This window comes from Pelobates fuscus, chromosome 4, assembly GCF_036172605.1.
Source record: "Pelobates fuscus isolate aPelFus1 chromosome 4, aPelFus1.pri, whole genome shotgun sequence".
Taxonomy (NCBI): Eukaryota; Metazoa; Chordata; class Amphibia; order Anura; family Pelobatidae; genus Pelobates; species Pelobates fuscus.
Window position 1 is genome coordinate 122,383,817 of NC_086320.1, and position 26,130 is coordinate 122,409,946.

Genomic DNA, 26,130 nt, shown 5'->3' on the forward strand with positions numbered 1-26,130 from the left:
CAATTTAAAAAGCCCCAGGTGTGGGACATTAACCTTTAATTGCCATTTTAACCTGTGTGTGTCACCTTGTGTGTCTGTAGCAAGGCCAAATATTCAACAGTATGTAAACTTTTGATCGGGGCCATTTAGATGATTTCAGTTATCATTATCATTTAAAAAGAAGCCAAACAACTATGTGATAATAAATGGCTTCATATGATCACTATCCTTCAATAAAATACATTTCTAGCATGATCAGTCATATTTTAAAAAGGACTACCAAAATTTCACAATTGCTGTCAGTATATGCAAAGTTTTGAGCACAACTGTATATATATATATATATAGGTTATGGTGGGGAAAGAAGTGTGATTGAAATCCCCTTCCACCTGAAATCTGTGGATAGTTAATAAAATGTTAAACATTAATCTGCACACCAGTCAAGTCATAAGACTTGCTTTTCCCACAGAAATCACAAATCTGCAGTGATGTTACTATCGCAAAGGATTCTGGGTAGGCACATGCAAACTAGCTTTACAAAGAATCACATTTTTGCCTCATTCCATATTAAACATGGATTCCTTTAAGTCTGTGTTTACTGTATACGACAGCTTGGAACACAACTTAGGAAAATATGTAAAGCCAGTAAACCACTCATGGACAGCTGTTTTGTTGTTAATGCAACTCATCAGCATGAGGTTGGTTACTGATTTGCTTAATAAGGCAAGGCTTGGTAGTGCTTGGGAAGCAAAATCCAAATAGGTTATGGTGGGGAAAAATTGTGATTGAAAACCCCTTCCACCTGAAGTCTGTGGATAGTTAAAACAATGTTAAACAAAACTCTGCACACCAGTCAAGCCATAAGACTTGTTTTTCCCACAGAAATCACAAATCTGCAGTGATGTTACTGCCGCAAAGGATTCTGGGTGGGCATATGCAAATTAGCTTAACAAAGAATCACATTTTTGCCTCAAGTCTGTGTTTGCTGTATACAACAGCTTGGAACACAACTTAGGAAAAGATGCAAAGCCAAGCACTACCAAGCCTCAATAAGCAAACCAGTAACCAACCTCATGCTGATGAGTTGGATTAACAACAAAACAGCTGTCCATGAGTGGTTTTTGCTAGGTGCAAAGAACATCATTTATAAAAATGATTGACAGGTTGTAGATGCCTATTATTTACAGGATAAAGAGATATGTATTTCTATATATATAAAACTTTTTCACACCTCACAAATACACATTTGTTAAATATAGGAATATATAGGAAGAATATAAAAAATCCCGAGCAGTGACCTTTCCTGTTTAAAGTCATGGCAGTCCTGTGCTAATAGAGACCAGACCATATTAAATAAGTTATTTAGTAAACATTTAATACTATTCCTGATTTGTGTGTGTGCTTATGCTAACAGGTAGCCAAAGACGTTTCTGTCCGATTGCACCACGAGCTGGAAAACGTAGAAGAAAAGCGAATCAAAGTAGAAGATGAAAATGAACTCCTGCGACAGCAAATCATTGAGATGGAGATATCTAAGCAGGCTCTTCACAACGAGCTGGACAGAGCAAAGGAGGTGAGGCTTTAAACAGTACAGACACTGTCTATACAGATTATTATGGCTGAGGTTGTATCCAATATATATTTTGGTATACAGGGATAACGTTTTATACATAGGTTTTATTTCTCTAGAATTAAAGAATTCAGGTATGCGTTTTTTGTTCACTGCTGTTTGTATGCATTGTCTGGATCATAGCCCATGCTTAAGTTTAAATAAGGTTGTTTTCAAAATAGCGTCCAGTGCTAAGGGCGTATGCAGAAATGCACCATGAATTCTGAAATGTGATGTATGTCTGTGCTAATTTGCATGTCATGCTGGGAACTCTGGGAAAGTTGTGGAAACATGATTTCTCGAGTCTCTGTGCTCAGAGATGACCCCTCAAAGTCCAGCTTGATATATGCAGGTGATGCTGAACAGTAGATTTTCTATTTGCACTGTGGGAAGTTTTATCGTATTTGGTCTCACTACAAACAAATTAGTGCCCAGAAATATATAATATATGTTTATTTGTATAAATTGGCTGTATATTATCCACACAGTATGAGATCTGGGATAACTGCAAAATCACCGTATGTTAGAGAATGGTGGCCAGATTGCAGGCATACTCTGTGGGGGATATGGGTGTATCTATAAAGCAGCTGTCCATGCAGGCACACCCTGAAAAGGAAGTGATCCCTCCACACTGGCAGTCTATGTTGGCATATGGCCATGGCATCTATTCAGATAGACTGGTATTAATAATTCAAGTTGCCACCAAAGACATATTTTTCTGGACAACTATGAGTTCACTTGCTGTCTGGAGCTACATGACAATCACAGGCAGAATAAATCAGTTAAGGCGACACACCAGGCTAGAGTTAACCAATCTTGTTTAATGAGTTTTTTATTTGTTTAAAAAAAATTAAACTATTAACAAATGAAAATAAAATACAGTCACTTCCGAATAGCTCTTGTTTGCTGTAGAGAGCAGAAAGTGCATGAGATTTTTAATCCAATCCCACAAATGTTTATGTTTGGATCATGTTAGAATGCATACCACTTAAAATGTTTATCTTCATTTTTTTCTTTTATATGTTTACTACCATAGAAGTGAAGCTTCTATTTTTGTTTTCATTGTTTTTGATTTTAAAGATATGCGTCCATGGATGATATATAAAATGATGGCCCATTTTATTAAAAGAGGTTATTCTTGAAGAATTCTAGGTCTGATTCCTGTAGGCAAGCAGAAGGAAAGGTGCCTAACAACCACCCCCCCCTTTTCCATTCAAACAATTGAACAAAAAAAACATATAGCATTGTCTGTCTGTGATCAGCAGCTGTTAGATGTTATATTATGTTTTTTGCAAGTGGGACCCATGCTGCTGAGATTGCCAAAGAAAACGTCCCGACAGTTGCCAGGCCAGACTTCAGATACCATTAGGGTAACTGCTGAATAGCACAAAGCACAGGGGGGATTAAATACAGGGCAGCAGCTGCAGTGGGATTTGTTGTGAATGTTTGAAATGCTTCCCCTAAAAGAATGAATGAATTAAGCTGAACTGCCTGCACTAGAATGGGAGAGGGGGTTGCTTTCTATCAAGCAGTCACATTCGACAGCTGACAACCCTTCACTTTTAATAAAGATAACAGACAGTCCTAATTAATTGAAACATTATCATATTAAATTTCTTTTTTGTTTTAATAACAGGTCTAAACTCTGCCCCGTCATTTATGTCTCTAAAACTTTATAATGCATAAAATAGAGTTTGATCTGATGTGTTGTGCTAAATCTGGGTAAATACAATTTAATGATATAATTGGTATTACTAATGTAAGTACTTTTAAATGGCACTCCTAGCACCCACGCAATTTAGAAAAAATTGTGTGAGTTAATTTACGGTTAGCTATGCTGTATGCTGTTTTTATTTTAGTTTTTTTTATGCATAAATCCCGCTTTCAGGCAATCTCTCCACATCTGCAGAGAGTCCTTTTTTGCTCCAGAAATACTGCTGTCAATGATATATTGAGTTGGGTATCTGGAAGCTGTAGATCAGCTGTTAGCTTTGTACAAAAGAAAGCTAACAATTAAACTACAACCGCTTAAAGGGAAACTATAGTGCCATAAAAACAAACTCGCTTTCCAGGCACTATAGCTTCCCCCTTTGTCAAGGTAGACAGCCACTACAGGAATAGTTAACTCTAGCAGGTAATCATTGCAGTTTATCAAAACTTGCAATAATTACCTGCTCAAGGTTAAGGGCAATGCACCCAGACAACCTCAATGAGCTGAAGTGGTGTGGGTGCTTATAGTGTCCCTTTAAAGGGACACTATAGTCACCAAACCAATGTTAGCTTAATTAAACAGTTTTAATGTACAGATCATGCCTCTGCAATCTTTGTTTGTACAGCTCTAGTCCCACCCTGCATGTGATATTGACAGTCTTCCTAAACACTTAGAGTCATCTAATGTTTATACTTTCTTTATTTCAAATTCTGTTTAATTTAGAATTTATAATCTCCTGCTCTGTTAATACATTTCTAGACCATGCAGGAGCCTCCTATATGTAATTAAAGTTTAATTTACAGAGCTGAAGATACAAACTTTTAAAGTTACATCTCATTGAAAGTGAAACCATTCTATCTTCATGCAGGATGTGTAAGTCACAGCCAGGGGAGGTGTGGCTAGGGTTGAATAAACAGAAGCAAAAGTGATTTAAAGGACCACTCTAGGCACCCAGACCACTTCAGCTTAATGAAGTGGTCTGGGTGCCAGGTCCAGCTAGCTTTTACCCTTTTTTTTATAAACATAGCAGTTTCAGAGAAACTGCTATGTTTATTCTGAGGGTTAAGCCAGCCTCCAGAGCCTCTAGTGGCTGTCTCACTGACAGCCGCTAGAGGCGCTTGCGTGCTTCTCACTGTGAAAATCACAGTGAGCGCACGCAAGCGTCCATAGGAAAGCATTATGAATGCTTTCCTATGCGACCGGCTGAATGCGAGCGCGGCTCCTGCCGCGCATGCGCCCGATGACGTCGCGAGGAAGAAGAGGAGGAGGAGTAGAGCTCCCCGCCCGGCGCTGGAGAAAGAGGAAAGTTTAACCCCTTCCTTCCCCTAGAGCCCAGCGGGAGTGGGTCCCTGAGGGTGGGGGCACCCTCAGGGAACTCTAGTGCCAGGAAAACGAGTATGTTTTCCTGGCACTAGAGTGGTCCTTTAACTCCTCAATGGCAGAGCATTGAACAGTGAAACTTCAGTGGCATGGCACAAAAACTGCTTCATTAAGCCAAAGTTGATTTGGTGCCTATAGTGTCCCTTTAAAGCAAATTTAATGTTATGATTTTATGTTACCACTTCTTAAACTGTTTAGGATCCCCACCTTAGTACCCAGAACACTGGGATCTCATTCATTCAGGGAACTGTAAAGATTATATGGCCAATGCATGCAGAGCATAGAAACACTACATTGTTACAGGCGATAAATTAGTTACACGTGCAGGCACACCAGTTCAAAAATCTATTGTATTGCTATAATATTTTATTTTGCTCTTGTTCCACATGGGGCTGTTAACATATCAGAATTGTCATGAAAACAAATTAGTTGCCTGAGGGTTACTTTATAGATCTTGGGTGGTTAAAAAGTTGCAGTGCGTTTTTATCAGCTCTCATTGCTGGGGTACTTAATGCTTTTTGTTCATAAAAGACACAGCATTTAAATTTAGTGCATTATTACTAGATCACTTGTCCTTATTTTAAGATTTTAGAATTTGCTATAGTGAGAGTCTTAAAGTCGTATTCTACCTAACTATAACCCCAAAATACCCATAATGCAAATTCTAAATATTTAAAAGGTTACCTAGCCCACCATGACCATATCAGTTATTTGAAGTGGTCATGGTGGATGGAGACTTTATGTGCTTCGCTATGAAATGCTGCAAATACAGAGTTTATCTATCCCCTGTAACTCCACCTGACAGCATCGTGAGGCCCCATTAGCCAGCTTGGACCAAGAGTTCCGGGTGGCTAATGTTAATTCTGTGCATTTTGGATGTCTGATGTCAGCATGTACAGCATGCTGGTGACAGGCATTTGGTGGCGGCATGGCATCCCCCGTCCCCCGTAATTTCCATTTTGACCCCTCAGCCCACTCTCCCAGACATCCCACCCAGACATTCCTCCACCAATAGGGAATGAAGTCAGAGAATGAGGATTGAGCTGTAGCAAGAGCTTGACATCAGTGCTGAAACAAAGCTTTTTATCTTTATTTTATTTTTTTTAATGGGGGTGGGGGGAAGGGAGAGCACAGCAAGGGTTACTCTAACGGTCTAACCAAAAGCAGTGTTTTATGAAATAAATCGTTTAGATCTAACCATAACCTATCCTCATCCTAAACTCTTCAGTTTGTCCTCCTGAGTCCTGCCCATACATCTAAATATTATAATCCGATCCTAGTTACACCTTAACTTTAATTTACACTTAAACAATCTTGGACTTTGAAACTATTTTTAATTCAGTTCAGTGATTTGATGCCCAAAACCAGCATGCCCTGTACTAAGATTAATTGGTAATATGGCGTAGCCATACTTGTTCAATAGGTATTCTTAGAGGCATATGAACGTATGGTTAAACACCCTGGCACAAAAGGAATAGAGAGTTCTGCTGTGGACCTTAGTCTAAAATTTGTAGCACTTTAATATAAAGTGCTTTGTATAACCAAGCCTAACAGAAAATATACATTGAGATAAAAGGTGGGGAGAATAACAATATGGGGACTATATCAGAATTTTTTTTTTCAGGTGTGAGCTGTTGATGAGCTGGTGAAATGATTAGCCAGAGAGTGCGAGCAAAAGAGAGAGTGAGTGAGAGAGAACACTGTTTATTCATACCACAGATGTTATTGATAAACTGCATATTTCCATATTTGAGCAAGTGTATTTTGCCACTTTCTTTTTGAATATTCTAGAATTGCATTTATCAAGTAGAATCGAGCAGCCTCTAGTTTATTTTTAGATTCTTGCTGTAATAATATCAGCTGTGCTCCAGTTTTCCTATTTCTCCAGAATTTAATTAGACAATCCCAGTGAGTATGAACACCTTGTTTGCACAGTGCAAACATCAGGGATGATATTTTTTTTCTGGAGAACTCCATGCGGTTTGTATGTGTGCAGATTATCCCAGATGCTTGCAGAATATATTCTACTTTATCCTGGGGATTAGGATTGAGTTATCTAGACTTCTTTATAATGCTGAAAGGTCAGATTGCTCTCCTTTCTTCACTATTGTCGAAGCAGCTGTCAGTACAACAAGGCAAATACTAGTGTAGTTACAGAGAGCCTGTATGCATGCTGTCTGCACTTTTTGTAGGACACGTGATGGCTAATTTGTGGAACTCAAGCGGAATAGGTTATCTGGATGTCACAGATACAAAGTATCTAGTATGACTTGTGACTGTAACTCCTATCATCCTCCATAAATTGGAGGAACTTAATATGTAATATATTCTTTGGTTTTTATTATAATTGTTGTGGTCATAACGCCTATCATCCTCCATAAATTGTAAATTCTAAATATAAATATATATTGTTGCCTTTCATAAGCAGTAGCAACCTGCCAGAAGATGTAGCTGTAATCTGCTAACGCTGCTTTCGGTAAATGCGTATTTATAGAATGGGTTTTATTGTGCTGAAGTGCTTGTAGCGGAGCTCCCTGTACCCCGACTGGGTACCTCCGCCAAGGGGAAAAACCTTAGCGCCTCAACGCTTCTGCACCAGTTGCTGTGGCTTGACTAGGGTCCTGGAGCCTCTCTGTCCTGAAGCAGGCTAAGGGACTAGCTCTATGCACTCCCAGGGACTGGACGACACGCGGTCCTGGGAGCTCTAGTTCTTACCAGGACTTTACCCGCTGAATCCTCCTGGAGCAGTAACTACACGACACATAGTTTTGAGAGTACAACTAGAATATAGTTTAATGGGACATGATACAGCCAAGTTATACACAGACCCCCAGTAGGGGGTCTTCATACAATTACACACAAACTCCTCCCCTGTGCCTGGGAGATAATTGAGTCAGGAACTGTACAAACTAAATCATCTCCCAGGTACAGAAAAGCATACAATTGTAAAACACCTCAAAAGTCAATTGTAAAACACCTCAAAAGTACATTTTCAATTTCAAAAGGGGTTAATTGATTGTATAGAAGGTCAGAGACCGTGAACGCGTTACTGTCCTGTAGTATTTGGAATAGTTTGGATTCCTGGTTCAGGGAAATTTGAACATTAGTGAATAACCCCGATGGTGTCAGTGTGAATGTATGTCTGTATTGTGTCTAGTTTATGATTACATGGGTATATTTGTGTGTAGTGTCAGCACATGTGTGAATACAATAGCATATAGGTGTGTAGTGCCAGTGTACAGCTTTTTTTCTATACCGTGAATGTAAAGGAAAGTAGATTACATCACCCATCACTTGGATAACAGTGATATTTTCATTGATAATTACATTTTCAAAAATACATTGCTCAATCTACCTGGATTTGCTATTTACTAAGGAAATGTGTTAACTGGTTGATATACATAATTTATTTCCTGTATGTTTTTTTGTAATAAAAGCATTGAAAGGTGTTCTGCAAAAATAAAAAATAAAAAATCAAGAAAGACGAAATTCTGAGTTCTGTATAGGATAAGTACTAGGGATTATTAATAATTCAGTACACATTTTTCTTCTTCTCTACTACAGTAGCTCAGTGTGAGTTGTGGTGGTTTTATTATACAGGGTATTTAAATGTGTTCTGGTTTAAAGATGTAGTCATTTAAAAAAAAAAAAAAGGTCAATTTTAATGAACTCGTGATCGATAGTCTGGGAACTGTCGAAATAGCTTGAATGGTGATGTCACTACCCTTGGCGGCATTCTCTTGCTGTGAGTTTAATTTACACTTCCTTGAGATTCTTAACAGATTTATGACACCAAGCAGTGTTGCAGTTTAGATTAAAACACTTTACTGCTTTATAATATATATATAAAATTTGAGATGTTTTTACTGCAGTACAGTACAGATTTTATTTGTAGGCAGGAATCAGCATTTTCATATCATTCCGATTTATCTAATTATGGGGAATACGGAACATGACCTGTCTGACTGTCATTATCATGGCAGTGCCGACAGCCAGCCATCTTATTATCTGTCTTAGCATGGCTGGAGTCAGTGAGCACATCCACAGGCACACACTAAGACATTATTAAAAACTTACACACATGCTTAGGTCATCAAGCGAGCCCATAGTATGGCTATCATGATACTATAACCCCAATAAACAGAGAATAGAAAAAATTAACAAAATTTCAGAGAATAGAAGAGTAGATAGGTAGTATGAATCCTGGAAATGCCAGGTTTAAAGGGACACTATAGGCATCAAAAAAACTTTTTAATTTAATGAAGCAGGTTTTTTTGTATTGATCATGCCTCTGACAGCTGGCTGCTCAATTATCTGCCATTTAGCAGTTAAATTACTTTGTTTCTTTTTATGTAGACCTGGACACACCACTCATTGGCTGCAGCCTGCATGAAATTGTTTTTTTAATTTTTATTCAGATGTTAGCTTGCTTTATACGTTTTTAATCACACACAGGAGGCTCCTTCAAAGTCTAGCAAGCTATTGGCAGTGCAGGAGATAAGGCATTGTGAATTAAAACAAATTTGCAATAAAGGAAGTATAAACATTAGATATCTCATTACAGGAAGTGTTAAATGAAGGCTGTGCAAGTCACATGCTGAGAGGTGTGACTAGGGTTGCATTGACAAAGTGATTTAACTCATAAATGGCAGATAATTGAGCAGTGAGACTGCAGGGGCATAATCTATACATTAAAACTTCTTCATTAAGCTAAAGTTATTTTGGTGCCGATAGTGTCCCTTTAAAGTAAAGCCCCGCAGAGCCAGTGGCGGATCCAGGGGGGGGGCAACGGGGCAATTGCCCCCCCCCGAGATTCTCCCCTGCCGGCTAGTGCAGGGCTGACATTGCCCAAGTGCCAGCCCTGCATTGTGCCTGCAGACCGGGGAGGGAGATCAGTGATCTCCCTCCCCGGTCTGCAGGCACATTACTGACAGCCGACCGGCAGGGGAGGGAGAGAGGACCCGGGAGCTGTTACCAGCAGCTCCTCCGGGTCCTCCTCTCGCGAGATTTGGAGCGTTGCCGCGGTTACCACGGCAACGCTCCAAATCTCGCGAGAGTGAACTCTAGCCCTGGAGCGCGGGCTAGAGTTCACTGGAACCACCAGGGAATCCCCACTGGGACCACCAGGGAAAGAAAGATGTCCCCCCTCCTCCCAGTAAAGGTAAGAAGGGAGGGGGGACATAAATTATATATTAATTTTAATTAAATGTTTAAAAAAAAAAAACACACACACATTAAAAAAAAAAAAAGCCCCCCCCCCTATCCTTCTTCTACACACACATTGCCCCTGCCCCCCATACACATACACACACATTGCCCCTGCCCCCCATACACACACACATTGCCCCTGCCCCCCATACACACACACACACACACACACACATTGCCCCTGCCCCCCATACACACACACACACACATTGCCCCTGCCCCCCATACACACACACACACACACATTGCCCCTGCCCCCATACACACACACACATTGCCCCTGCCCCCATACACACACACACATTGCCCCTGCCCCCATACACACACACACACACATTGCCCCAGCCCCCATACACACACATTGCCCCAGCCCCCATACACACACATTGCCCCTGCCCCCATACACACACACACACATTGCCCCTGCCCCCCATATACACACACATTGCCCCTGCCCCCCATACACACACACATAGCCCCTGCCCCCCATACACACACACATTGCCCCTGCCCCCATACACACACACACACATTGCCCCTGCCCCCATACACACACACACACATTGCCCCTGCCCCCCATACACACACACACATTGCCACTGAGCTGTAGTGGTTATTGTGTCTGGATTATTTATTTAAATAATCTACAAGTGCCCCTCCCGAGATCAGGCTCTGGATCCGCCACTGCGCAGAGCAAGATTACAGCTGCAAGCTGGTGAAGCAAAGCTAAATGCAAGCTGAGGTCTTGGATACAAAGATTTAGCAGAACGATTAGTAAAGCCTGAATCTAGGAGCACAGAGGTCACAGAAGTAAAAACAGAGCCAGATTAAAACGAAAAATCAATACAGCAAGAACCACCACACTGGCATAGTAGTAAAGTAATGTAAGTTCATATAGTTGGAGTCTGTAAAATGCAAAGATCAGAGTGAAACATTGTCTTGTCATATCTGCATGTCCTCTGGCCAGGTTTAGAAACCAGTAGTAAACCACTACTTGAGGAACAATTTCATTGACATACTCAGCATAGCTGACTTGGAATTATTTTTCCTGTTTGCTATTTTGAAATTCATTTTGAATTCCCAACTTACTGAGCATATGTTTTACTGTTTGTCTAGAAACATAGAAACATAGATTGTGACGGCAGATAAGAACCATTCGGCCCATCTAGACTACCCAGATCTAGGTCCCTGGCCTTATCTTAAAAGGAACACTATAGGGTCAGGAACACAAACATGTATTCCTGACCCTATAGTGCAAAACCCACCATTAAAGGTGGCTTGTGCCCCTTTACGCCCCTTAAAAACATGAAAAACTTACCTTATTTCCAGCGCCATGCGGGTCCGCTGGCACTGACCCCGCCCCCTTGGTGACATCACCAGAATTGCTGATTTTTGGGCAATCCAATGCTTTCCCATAGGCAGTGTTTGCATGAAAATGCCTGCATATAATGATTATACTCACCAGAACAACTACATAAAGCTGTAGTTGTTTTGGTGACTATAGTGTCCCTTTAAGTCTAGGATAGCCTTATGCCCATCCCATACATGCTTAAATTATGTCTATGTCCTTTGTTGTGTGACTGAGAGTAGTTCTATGTGTTTTACTGTCTTATCATTTAAAAGGGCACTCCAGACACCTAAAGCATTTTAGCTTGCTGAAGTGCTTTATGTGTCAAGAGTGTGTCCACTTTTCTTTCATTTTACACAAAGTGCAGGTTCCTATAGACATTGTCACTTTTATAAATGAACCTGTCAGACAACCGGTCCTGTTATCTCCTGGTAGTTTAGCTCAGCAGAACTAAACTCAAGAGGCAGCAATTGCCCAGAGTACCTGCCATGCAAATAATTCTCATTGAGTTGTGTGACGAACCGCCTGGCACCCCAACTGGGCAAGGGCGAATCCAGAGTCCAATCTCGGGAGGGGCACTGTGCCAGGTTTGGTTAACATGAGATAATTGAAAAAGATGTTGTGTTGCTTAAAGAACTGCCAGCTTACAATCAAAAACCCTTGGTTTAATTTATAGAACAGATGAGAACAATAAACCTCATAAAAATGCTCTTTGTAAATTGAGAATCACATACAATTCATAACTAGCAAGTTTAGCAGCCCACGTATTTTAAAAGAAGACTATAGCTTTTGGAATACACACCTGTATTCCTAACAACATAGTGTCCCTGTTCCTGGATACATATACGTCCCCTCTCACCTTTTCCACTAAATTTAATAAAATAACACGTTTTACTTACCTTCCAGCTCTAACACTCCCTCGGTGCTTCTCACCTCTCCAATGCTTTCCTATAAGCTTCCACATTACGTGGCTGTTTTACCCGGTCAGTGCAGCTGAAGTGCATTTCGTGGCTATTAGGAAGACAGCCACAGGTGTGGATTTAACCCGGCAATGTAAACATTGCAGGTTCCAAAATTAAAAAGCAATATTTTACATTGCAGGGTTAAGATGACAGGACCACTGCACCCAGACCACCTCACCATTTGGGTGACTATAGCTGTCATGGAAACAGTAAAATGCTGTCCTATTAAAATTTTACAAAGCAATTTGCTTAATGCATAAAACCTTGAGCTTTTTTTATAGTAACCATGCACAGAAACTTCCTTTTGTGTCATGCTGCCATTACCATATTGTATACACTGTAAAACACTTATGAGTTAATTTTACAATGTCAAGAAAAAAAAAATACACTACACTCAACATTATAAATATACAACTGTAAGAGAGAGAGAGGTGCTAATTTAATGTCATCCATTTTATTCAATGCATTGAAGTGGTGAAACTTAAGAAGACAGGGCCCTGGTGCAAGAATTATTTTTATCATACCTGATGCCCATGCAAATCCGCACACACACATACACAGGGTGACACACAGAATGACACATACAGACACACTGATACATATGCACTGATAATGGCGAATGAAGAGGTTTAACTCCCGGACGGGGTCTTTGTATATGGCCCATAGTCCTTGGGCAGGAGGCTAGCTAGCAGGCTCCTCCAGGAGTTCGTGGCAAAGGCATGTTTGCCACAAGTCTTGACCTGCCTTTCAAAGAATTCTCATTGAGCTGCATTTGGAAGTTTGTGATTGGACAGTCACAGGAAGTTTGGACGTGGTTAGAAGGATGCCGACAAGATATGAAATAATGCATTGATTTGCCTGCAATGTTTACTTTGAAGGCAAATCTACTAAACATTTTGTTTTGTTTTTTATTTGGGCTCTTTAAGAATCGTCTCTTTAAGAACGGTCTTAAAATTTACCTGGGCCCCGCTGGGCCCTTTCCCTCTACCTTCCCTGCTGGGTTCTTAGACAGATTTCTACTCTGGGAGGATGCTACTTACTCTAGGTGGATCCCAACGCACTCTAAGAGAGCTACGGGGCCCTCCTGACACCATAACCACTACAGTGGGTTTTCCTTTAAAGTCTTGAACATTAATTAGCTGCTGAAGCCTTCATGGCTGTGCATTAGAAGATAAGGAGGCCTAGCAAATCCTACTCTGTATTAGCAATTTAACCAAATACTACTGTACAATAGCAGACCCAGGAAATACATTAGTATGCAACAGTGTTTAATCAGGCAAAATAAAAATGCATAATTGCAGACAGTGATTAAACAGTCACAAAAGAAAAATAGAATAAGTGTGCAGTCAGGGCCTCCTAAAACATTGATTCATTTACCAACCAGTGAGTTTTGTCTAGTTCACAAGAAAAGTTACAAAACCACAAAAAAAAATCCAACTTGTCTCAGTTGGATGTTTTTCCATTTTGTACTAAATGTTTCTATTTATTTGTCAATCAAAGTTATTGCTGTGTATAAAAAAAACAATTCATGATTGGGCTGGCAGTTTGTGTTCATTGTAGAACAGGTGTGGGATATTGTTCGCGTCTGACCAGTGCAGCCGATACTCTGTGTGCAGTTGTAATGATTGGTGAGCTGTTCATAATCTTTTGGAGGTCCTTTTAAGAAAATGTAAAAAGAACTACACAGACCATTAAAGTAGAGTCGGTCCGTCTGACAATGGAAGAAAAGAAAAGCTTTGAGATCGAGCCTGACTTGAAATGCTGTCCATAAATGGAAATAGTTTACAGTTATTCTTCAAATGCCTGGAGAAGGCTGTGAAGAGGACCACAAACACAAACCCAGACAGAGAGCAGGCTATTTATCCCACACACTACTTTAGTGGAAGCAGAATTTTAATGTGACTACTTGGGGCTTTATTTGCTAAACGCTCAATTATGATGAATTGAAATAATTATTTGCAAATTAACAACAAACAGCTGCGTTGGAAAATATCCCCAATTCCACTATATTTATGACATGGCTATTCTTGCATTTTTACTTAATAGTAGACTATATTGAATTTAAACATTTAGGCTAAATTAGCCAAGCTATATAATCTTGCAGCTCGATTTTCAGTTCACTGTGTGTGTGTGTGTGTGTGTGTGTGTGCACTGTATAAACCTCCCTCCCCCACACCCCCAACAGTTTATTTATTCTTTACAAATTGCAGTATTACTTGTAAAAATGAAGGATGAGCATAAAATGAACTGAGTATGTGTACGGCACAGTTTATTGTTCAATGAAGCAAACATACTAATCTACAACAAGTCTCTTTTTTTATTCTTTATTTTTGTTGTACATAACATTACAATCAAGCCTGCAATGCCACGACAGCAGTAGCAAGCACTTTAACAACAGACATTGTCATGAAATTTAAGATAACTGCACATATTTTAAATGTGAAAGTAATGCACAAAAACCAATTACAAATTAAAATATTTAAAATAATAAAAAAACAGGCTAGGCAAACACGTTTAGATTGATAGGTGGGTAAAGGTTTGATGTCAGAAAAAAAAGCTCACTATCCTGACATGCAAGAGTCCTATGTTGGGAGATTGGCTGCCTCTCCAGAGCACCAGGCTGCAGTACAAGCTAGGCCACAAAGCTGGACAGCTTGAATTTTCAGTGTAACGGCATAAATCTAGAATCGCTGTGTTCCCACTCAGTACAGGTTGGTCTACAGTCCTTAGGAAGCTCCAACCAGTAGCAGTTTTTTTGCTAAAACATGTCTGAGTTTCAAGAGAACATGTTTGGCCATCTTAGCTGCAAAACCTCACCCCTGTACTAATGTTTTTTAACATAAAAAAAATATTTTACTTAAAGGGACACTATAGTCACCGGAACTACAGCTCATTTTAGTTGTTCTGGTGAGTATAGACAATTCCTGCACACAATGCATGCAAACACCGTCTTTTCACACCTCTAGTGGCCACTCCTCAGATGGTCATGGGAGGTGCTTCCTGGGGCAGCGCCCACCATTCATTGTCTCCACGCTCTGTATGAGGATGCTGCACTTTCTTAATAGAGATCCATTGATTCAATGCGTCTACATGAGGACATGCTAATTAGCGTGGCAAGCATTTGGCCCAGCCTCCACTCCGCCTCCTTGGCAATCTCGGCCAATCTAAGCGTTTCCGTATAGGAAAGCATTGGATTGACTGAGATCACCAATTCTGATTATGTCAGCCAAAGTGGCGGATCAGGAGCGTGGCCAGTGCCGGCGTACCCTTGCGGTGCTGGAAAAAAAGGTAAGTTTCATCACTTTTTAAGAGAACTAAGACACTATAGGGTCAGGAATACATGTTTGTGTTCCTGACAGGGCCATCTTTAATATTGATTGGGCCCTGGGCAAGCATTTGATGGGGCCCCCTGACCCCCACTCCCTGACATGCAATCACGCTCTCCACTTCCCAACGTAGTAGCGGAACCATTTTCCCATGCTTGCAGAGTTGTATTTAGCACTGAGCTGTGTTTGTGTGTTTTAATGGAAGCATGTTTTTGTATGGAGTATGTTTGTGTAAATGTAGGGTTGTTTGTATGTGTTGGTGTTTGAATGCAAGCATGCATTTATGTGTAGTTGTTTTTTTAATGCTGGGGTGTGTTTATATATATATTTGGTGTTTAACACAAAGGTGTGTTTGTATGTATTGTTGACATTTCAATGCATGTCTGTGTTTGTATGTAGTGTTGAAGGTTTAATGCAGGGGTGTACTTGTGTGTAGTGTTAACGATTTGAATGATGAGATGTATGCACATGTACACATACACTGCCACAAACACACTGTGATACAAACACACACGCACACACTGAAACACATGCAGATACACAGATATAAACACTGACACTCACACTAACACACATGCAGATGCAGACTGACACAGATATACACACTAACACATACAGACATACAGATACACAACCTGACACACATACAGAGACATACAGGGAGTGCAGAATTATTAGGCAAATGAGTATTTTGACCACATCATCCTCTTTATGCATGTTGTCTTACTCCAAACTGTATAGGCTCGAAAGCCTACTACCAATTAAGCATATTAGGTGATGTGCATCTCTGTAATGAGAAGGGGTGTGGTCTAATTACATCAACACCCTATATCAGGTGTGCATAATTATTAGGCAACTTCCTTTCCTTTGGCAAAATGGGTCAAAAGAAGGACTTGACAGGCTCAGAAAAGTCAAAAATAGTGAGATATCTTGCAGAGGGATGCAGCACTCTTAAAATTGCAAAGCTTCTGAAGCGTGATCATCGAACAATCAAGCGTTTCATTCAAAATAGTCAACAGGGTCGCAAGAAGCGTGTGGAGAAACCAAGGCGCAAAATAACTGCCCATGAACTGAGAAAAGTCAAGCGTGCAGCTGCCAAGATGCCCCTTGCCACCAGTTTGGCCATATTTCAGAGCTGCAACATCACTGGAGTGCCCAAAAGCACAAGGTGTGCAATACTCAGAGACATGGCCAAGGTAAGAAAGGCTGAAAGACGACCACCACTGAACAAGACACACAAGCTGAAAACGCCAAGACTGGGCCAAGAAATATCTCAAGACTGATTTTTCTAAGGTTTTATGGACTGATGAAATGAGAGTGAGTCTTGATGGGCCAGATGGATGGGCCCGTGGCTGGATTGTTAAAGGGCAGAGAGCTCCAGTCCGACTCAGACGCCAGCAAGGTGGAGGTGGAGTACTGGTTTGGGCTGGTATCATCAAAGATGAGCTTGTGGGGCCTTTTCGGGTTGAGGATGGAGTCAAGCTCAACTCCCAGTCCTACTGCCAGTTTCTGGAAGACACCTTCTTCAAGCAGTGGTACAGGAAGAAGTCTGCATCCTTAAAAAAAAACATGATTTTCATGCAGGACAAGTACTCCACAGCGTGGCTGGCAAGAAAGGGTATAAAAGAAGAAAATCTAATGACATGGCCTCCTTGTTCACCTGATCTGAACCCCATTGAGAACCTGTGGTCCATCATCAAATGTGAGATTTACAAGGAGGGAAAACAGTACACCTCTCTGAACAGTGTCTGGGAGACTGTGGTTGCTTCTGCACGCAATGTTGATGGTGAACAGATCAAACCACTGACAGAATCCATGGATGGCAGGCTTTTGAGTGTCCTTGCAAAGAAAGGTGGCTATATTGGTCACTGATTTGTTTTGGTTTTGTTTTTGAATGTCAGAAATGTATATTTGTGAATGTTGAGATGTTATATTGGTTTCACTGGTAAAAATAAATAATTGAAATGGGTATATATTTGTTTTTTGTTAAGTTGCCTAATAATTATGCACAGTAATAGTCACCTGCACACACAGATATCCCCCTAAAATAGCTAAAACTAAAAACAAACTAAAAACTACTTCCAAAAATATTCAGCTTTGATATTAATGAGTTTTTTGGGTTCATTGAGAACATGGTTGTTGTTCAATAATAAAATTAATCCTCAAAAATACAACTTGCCTAATAATTCTGCATTCCCTGTATACAAACACTAAAAAGAGAGGACCACAGGCACTCCAAATTGAAACCGTATGCAGATTTATTAGGAATAAATGCAACGCCAAGCAACGTTTCGACCAACAAAGGTCTTTTTCAAGCTCTGTTGGTACAACCTTTGTTGGTCGAAACGTTGCTTGGCGTTGCATTTTTTCCTAATAAATCTGCATACGGTTTCAATTCGGAGTGCCTGTGGTCCTCTCTTTTTCGTGTATTATTCTGGGATTGCACCCTTGGCCGTTGGGATTGAGTGCGGTTCCCACTATCTACTTTGCGCAATATATACAAACACTGACACATATGGATACTCAGACACACTGATGCATATACTGACACACATGCAGATACACAGATAAAAACACTGACTGTATACAGATGCACACACAGATATACACACGAAGGTACACACACTGCCAACATGCAGATACACAAATACATACAATGATAACATACAAATACACACACTGACATCCACAGACAGACATACTGACACAGACAGACATACTGCACACACACAGACACCCTGACAGACATACTGCCACATTGACAGACATACATATACACACACAGACATAGTGACACACACACATACGCCCTGACAGACATACTGACACACACAGACATACTGATACACACACAGACATACTGACACACACACACAGACACCCTGACAGACATGCTGTCACACACAGACAGACATACTCACACACACAGACATACTGACACACACACACACACACAGACATACACACAGAAATGGTGACACACACACACACACAGGCACCCTGACAGACATACTCACACACATACACACATATTGAGACACACACAGACATACTGACTCACACAAATACTGACACACACACACACACATACATACTGACACACATGCAAAGTTTACATTTATAAAGCCACTCTCCAGCCCTACCTTATGGGTTCAGAAGGGTGGTTCCCTGGGGTCCAGTGGCATGCTGAGGTAGTTAGGAGTGTGAGGCTCGGACAGCTCCCACCTGATGGCCTTTTCCTCCATCCTGCACGGCTTCACTCTATCTGGGAGGAAGTGACTCACGGATAGCAAGGCCCACGGGGTAGCTGCTTTGGACCCCGCAGGAGTAACTGGGCCCGGGGAAGCTGCCACGTTTGCCCTGCTTTAAAGACTGCCCTGGTTCCTGATCCTATAGTTCGTTTAACTGAGACGTCATTAGAATTCCTGAATTATGTCTCTGTTAATTGAGAATTCACATGATGCAAAGAATTACCAACATACTTGTTGTGTGGATTGTGGATGTTGCAGTTACTTTTGTAAAATCTAATTAACATCAATAATTATATATTTTTTAAATAATAAGATACTACAATGCTCCTCTGTAGTGTTTCGTAGCAGTGGCCAAGTCAGGCTTTTGTGTTAGTGATATGTTTCAATTAAAAAAGACAGCATATTCCCTTACATGGTCATTAAGAACACCAAACCATGTTTGGATGCTTCTGTTGTATTAACTGTTTTCCAGAACTAAACGCCTTTTTTTTTTGTTTGTTAGAATATTTTTCTTGTTTATAAAGGCATGAAAACAATCATCTAAATATGTCTGTAAATATAAACTTTAGCTTTCATGAAATAAGATCTATCCATTCTAAGTTATTACTGTTACTAGATGAAACATTGTTTTTCTTTTTCATTGTTTTTTTTTTCCGGTTAGATCATGGGTTCCCAATTCATTTTTACTGTGGAACCTTTTGACATATTGTATCAATATCGTGGAACCATTCTCCCCTCTCCACCCCCCCCCCCCCCCCAAAAAAATCCAAACAAAAATCGCACCATAGCATAACTTTTAATTAGCAGAGAGTAATGTTTTCTTTTTTTTTTTTTAGCAAATTTAGCTGTTTTGCTATATATACTAATTTCTACAGATAGTAAACAGATTGTAGTATTTAGGAGCACTTAGCACTTAGTTTCTGTGCGTAGAGTTGGTGTATGTATTTTAGTGTTTTAATACAGGGATGTGTTTGTATGTAAATGTTTGCATTTGCATGCAGAGGTGTGTTTGGATGTAGTGTTGGATTTTAAATGCGGATGTACATTTGTGTGTAGTATTGTTATTTGAGTGTTTGTATATCATTTTAGAGTTAGAGATCAGAAGTGTCTTTGTATGTCATGTTTGTGTTTGCAGGAGTGCGTGTTGTGTTGGTGTTTGATTGCTGGGATGTCAGCACATGCATTGCTACATACACATTAACAAACAGAAACACAACGACACATACCTAGCCATATACACACTAACACATACACACACAGATACATACACCTTGACACACAGATAAACACCCACTGGCACATACAAACACAGATACATACCCACTGGCACAAAGATACACACTGACACACAGATACATACACTGGCGCATACAGACACAGATACACACATTGGCAGATACAAACACAGATACATACCCACTGGCACAAAGATACACACTGGCACACAGATACAACATCTTGACACAGATACGCACACTGGCACGTACACACTGGCACATTTACACATACTGACAGATACACTGACACATACACACAGGCACACACACTGGCACAGACACACAGATACTGACAGATACACACTGGCACACAGATGCACACACTGACACATACACACTCAGATACACACACTGACAGATACACTGACACACATATACGCATACTGAAAGATACACACACCTTGTCAACACATATACAAACACTGACACACTCAGATACACACACTGACAGGTACACTGACACACATATACGCATACTGAAAGATACACACACCTTGGCAACACATATACACACACTGGCAACTACACACAGATACACTGATACACACACTGACAGATACACTGACAAATACACACACACACTGACAGATATGCTGGCACATACACACACTGACAGATACACTGACACACAGATACACACACTGACACACAGATACACACACAGTGACACATACACACATCTTGACACACAGATACATACACTGGCACACAGATGCACAAACTGGCACATAGATACACAAACTGGCAGATACACATTGACATATAGATACACACACTGACACATAAACACCTTGACACACAGACACAAACGCACACACACACACACATGTTTATATTTGCAGTTACCCTCCTGTTTGCTTACCTTTTTTCTGTACCTGGGTGACTTCCTTTTGTGTCAGATACACACACTGACACATACACACTCAGATACACACACTGACAGATACACTGACACACATATACACATACTGAAAGATACACACACCTTGGCAACACATATACACAAACTGGCAACTACACACAGATACACTGATACACTGATACACACACTGACAGATACACTGACAAATACACACAAACACTGACAGATACGCTGGCACATACACACACTGACAGACACACTGACACATAGATACACATACTGACATACACAAAGGTATAGATATTGACACACAGATACACACACTGACATACAGATACACACACAGTGACACATACACACATCTTGACACATAAACACACCCTGAAACACAGATACACACACTGGCACACAGATGCACAAACTGGCACATAGATACACAAACTGGCAGATACACATTGACATATAGATAAACACACTGACACATAAACACCTTGACACACAGACACAAACACACACACACATATGTTTATATTTGCAGTTACTCTCCTGTTTGCTGTACCTGGGTGACTTCCTTTTGTGCTGCACGCTGCTGGCTGAGGCTGGTGTGCCAGGTCGGCAGCTGCTCACTCCCCGCTGCTGCCTCTCTCTGTCCTGCTTGGCTCGCTGTTAGTCTGTCACTTCCTCCCAGCATCCAATACTACAAGGGCCCAGTCGCAGTCTTAAATGGCAGCCTCATCTGATCGGTCCTCTGTTTAGCGATAATCATTGGGTGGCCCTTATTGGTTGGGCCACCCAATGGGCAAAGAGCTGCGGAAATTCAATTTTGTTCTCGCAGAACCCTAGGATTTAGCAAAACACAAATTGGGAAACGCTGAGTTAGATATTTTTGCTATTACTTTCCATAATTCCTTAACTTATAAATAAGGTTTCAGCAACAAAAAAATTATCTATCTATCTATCCATCATAATCCTGGTATTATTTAATTATTTCCTGCCGAGTAACAGGGCAGGGCTTTTCTTATTTTTGGTAGATGCCTCATTCAAAATCAATTTTGCTTCAACAAGTGAATCTCTGTATTGATTCGGAGATCAATTTACCTCATGCCCTTCCTGTGCTAAGGTATTGTTACTTACATTGATGTCTAGAAATATTTTTTTTTATCTCTGACAAAAGGCAGGCAATATTGTTTAAAGTTCATATATAGTCTTTGTTGAAAAGTTTTACTGGAAAAAATAGGTAATATCACTTCATATTTGGTGTTACTCGGGACGTTACATGGATGTCTTTTCTCATTCACTACCACCTCCACCCACCACAATGAACTGTAACATTCATTATATCTGTCCATTAGCTTCAACAACCTCTGACCTCAGTGACCTCATTGAACTCACTCCCAGTTTCCTGTCCTTTTCTCCCATTTCCAGTCTCCCACCTCTCACCTGCATGATGTTCCTCCCACCGACCATTCCCTAGTACTTTGCTCTAAGTCCCAACTCAACCTCATACAGTACTTTGCTTTCCAGACAGTAAGTGCCTCTTGCCCACAACACCTATCCTAAACCACAACATAGCAACTTTCAATATGTCCCTCAGTGACGTATCCGCTATTTTCCTTAACATAATTGACTTCTTCATCCATGCCCACTACACAATAGTCCCTACTTAATAAGACACTCAGAGCACTGTAGCTCCCCTCACCACAGCAACTACATTCCCCCCTTAGCATGGTTAGCTCTGTGTGCAACATGATGGGGCTACGCACACTCCTTCCTCCCTCCTGTTAAAACATAGAACGCTAGCCAAAACGTGCTACTTTTGTAAGCCTCGTTCTAGCCATATTACTCCTCAGCAGTATTAACCACCACTCCATACTCATCAAAATATCTTCTCTTAGAGTGACCTGAATTTCATCATTATAAAGTAAGGGTTTTCCCCATCCCATGCTGCCATCTTTTCTCACTCTCTAGTAACTGTGCTGAAGCCTTCAAATCTCTTCGGTTTTTCAGCTTTTGATAACCCCACCTACTTAGCCACGCCTCCTTTTAACAAGATCCTTCTTGAAAGCAAGTACTCAGCTCAGCCAATAAGAAATCAGTGGGAGCTTAGCTGCTGACATAACTTTTTCCAACAGCCAATCACTGTCCTCTTATTGTGCAGCTTTTCCCCTTAGCATGCCTTTAAAATATTATACAAGATTTTAATAGCTGTATTACTTTACTCACTCAAAGTAAGAAGAAGTAGGAGTAGTTTAAAAAACATTTAGAGTTCTCAGGCAAGTATTTTGTCATACAATATAACTTCTAAAGTAGTAATGTAAAATGTATAAATTGTGAATAATATTTTTGAATTAAATTGGCTGAGAAATGAATGCTCATACCAGTTGTAAAAAAACAAAAAAGCTTAATTTCACCTTTGACTGTCCCACAATGCTCTTATTGACGAGTGATGTTAATTCCTCATTATAGTCTCCTATATAGCCACATGGCATTAAATATCAAAAATATAAAAATAATGATATAGATCAGACAAGGCCCTGTTGTCAGGCACTCACATTATTGACCTATGAAAATTTTTTAATTTTTTTTTTCTGTCTCCTACAACAAACTCAAACTGGCTCCTAAAGTCTTTCATGTCTTAAACTGAAATCACCTTCATAAAACTAAGGTTATAAATGCATTGCATAGTTTTGCCATAAGAGCAGACAATCTATATTTAAAAAATAATAATATGCTTCGGGTAACTAATACAGCCCTGAAGCATGTATTGTTCCTACATCAAACTATGATCTGACAACTTTAGCTTTTGATAGAACTTAATAACATCTTCATCGTTGGTCTGCTTAACAAATATAAAAAAAGCACCTATATGTTTTGTTGGCACTGACTACATATACTCCCCAGTTTTCTGAATTTCTAGACTAGGGATGGGCAACGTTATTTATTAGGACTGCTTCACCATGTCCTAATTGACGGGATTCGAAGTCCACAACAGCGTCTTTGTATGAATTGTAATATTATTTACAAATCTAAAAACAAGAAGAACGTAGTCTAATTGGTGTTTGTAGGAGATAAAAGCTATCAATGGTGCTCTGGACGTTTTTTATCTATCGATTTTGTCTGTGGATATTTTTAAGAGGGTTTTCAGCTCGCATACAAGTTGAATTTTGAGATGCCTGTAAATGCTTCTAGCACATGATGCGGCATGCTTTCAGAGTCTTATTCCATTAATAGCTTAGCCAAGCACTCATTGCTGAAATGACCAGCCAATACTCTCCACTTTCACATTCACAAGGGTAATCTTTTATCCATAGCAAACCCAACCACTCCGTATCCATTTCCGCTCACATAAATCATATTTGAAAAATATAAACCCCAGACAAATGGAAATCAACTCAGTATGTGTATATTCTGTGCACCTGAGACTAGTAAGATAATACATAATGGAAGTGTATTTTTAAAGCTCTGAGATTTATGTATGTATTGATTGCCTTTTCATTTTTGTTTCTTTCTTTTTTTTTACTTTTTTTTCTGTTGTGGTCTTTGTGGAGGAGCCCCTATAAACTTTACATTTGATTCATAACGGACATGTAAGATCTTATCATATTTTCTGACCAGTAGTATGATAGCTAAAATTATCCTTATGTTTAAGATTACTCTGCAAAGATTATCGGCTTACTCGCATTTAGAGTACTTTCAAAAGTAAGGAATAAAATAATTGAAATGGTTTTGTGACTGCGAATTATAAATTGTCAATAATTATTTTTGGCATTCATTTAAAGAATTATAAAAAAATATTCTGATGTCTACTCCACCGGGAAATTAAGAATGGAATGAGACCATGAATTTTGTATTGAAATCCTAAGTATTACTGAGGGTGATTCCAATATATTTTTCAAAATTAAGTGGTATGAAATCACAGTAGGAGAGAGCTAGAGACAAACATTTTAACTGAGCAGAAATTCTCTAAAATGGTGCCCTGCTCCAGTCATTCTGTGCATATTTCAGGGGTGCGAGAAAATAACCTGGTAGGGTCCCAAACTGACATTTGTGATATATGTATCTACAATTAACGCGGTGACAGCTATAAGATTAAGGCAACATTTTCAGTCCCTTAGTGGTACTACTGGACATGTTATGTCTGAAATAGGTATAGATGTGTGCGTGTTCTGCTAAAGCTCTACATCTGCAGTCATGATATATTCATTATTTATGTGTATTTGGAAGCCTGTGTGTGTAGATGGTTGTGAATGGATTATGGGTAATTAATGGGGGTCACTAGATGGGCCGAATGGTTCTTATCTGCCATCACATTATATGTTTCTGTGTTTCTACTAAACATAGAGTGTAGTGCAGACTGTCTGAGACATAACCCACCTGTTAGATAGGAAAGGCATATTGATTATTATTCTTTCCATGGCCTGGTATAAGCTCTGCAGCAACACAGAAAATATAGACGCTTAGATAATAATAACAGATTGATGCTGAAGGTCTAGCATATCACACGTGTGTCTATATGCATATTTAAAGTAGCTCATAGTTTCTATATTCAATGTGTCTGTGCAACAATAAAATACTGCAAACAGTTAACAAATTAATTCACACTGAAAGAAGACATGCGACCAAATCGTAATTGGAGATGAAAGTTTGAAAAGAACTTCAGAAGCAATGCTTTTTAAAAAATCTGAAACAAATTTCCCAAAGCAATCATAAAAAGAGTGAAATAGTTACAATTATATAATAAGCCTTTGAAGCTGAGCGTAAACCCTCTGTGATATTACATAAGACGCAATGGTCAAACCATTGTCTGGAAATCTATTCATAAACTGGGCCATACATAGGACATGAGGTCACACATTTAGGCTGGAAGAAAGGAGATTTAATCTAAGGCAAAGAAAAGGGTTTTTTTTACAGTAAGAGCAATAAGGATATGGAATTCTCTGCCTGAAGAAGTGGTTTTATCAGAGTCCATACAGATGTTTAAACAGCAATTGGATAAATACTTCCAAAAACATAACATACAGGGATATGATTTCTAATTAGTGGGGTAATAGCTCGATCCAAGGAGATATCTGACTGCTATTTTGGGGTCAAGAAGGATTTTTTGCCTAGTTTGTTGCAAAGTTGGACGCGCTCAGACTGGGTTTTTTGCCTTCTTTTGAAACAACAGCAAAAACATATGTGAGGAAGGCTGAACTTGATGGACGCAAGTCTCTTTTC

General features: G+C 39.9%; 1 protein-coding gene across 3 annotated transcripts in view; it reads left to right on the forward strand.

Annotated features, from left to right (window-relative positions):
- The window catches only part of MTCL1 (microtubule crosslinking factor 1), a 175,960-nt gene that overhangs the window by 63,915 nt on the left and 85,915 nt on the right, over positions 1-26,130 (forward strand). For all 3 annotated transcript variants that reach the window (XM_063451559.1, XM_063451560.1, XM_063451561.1), the window contains exon 3: positions 1,394-1,552. In XM_063451559.1, the coding sequence (XP_063307629.1) occupies positions 1,394-1,552 (159 nt within the window). The remainder of the gene's footprint in view (positions 1-1,393; positions 1,553-26,130) is intronic.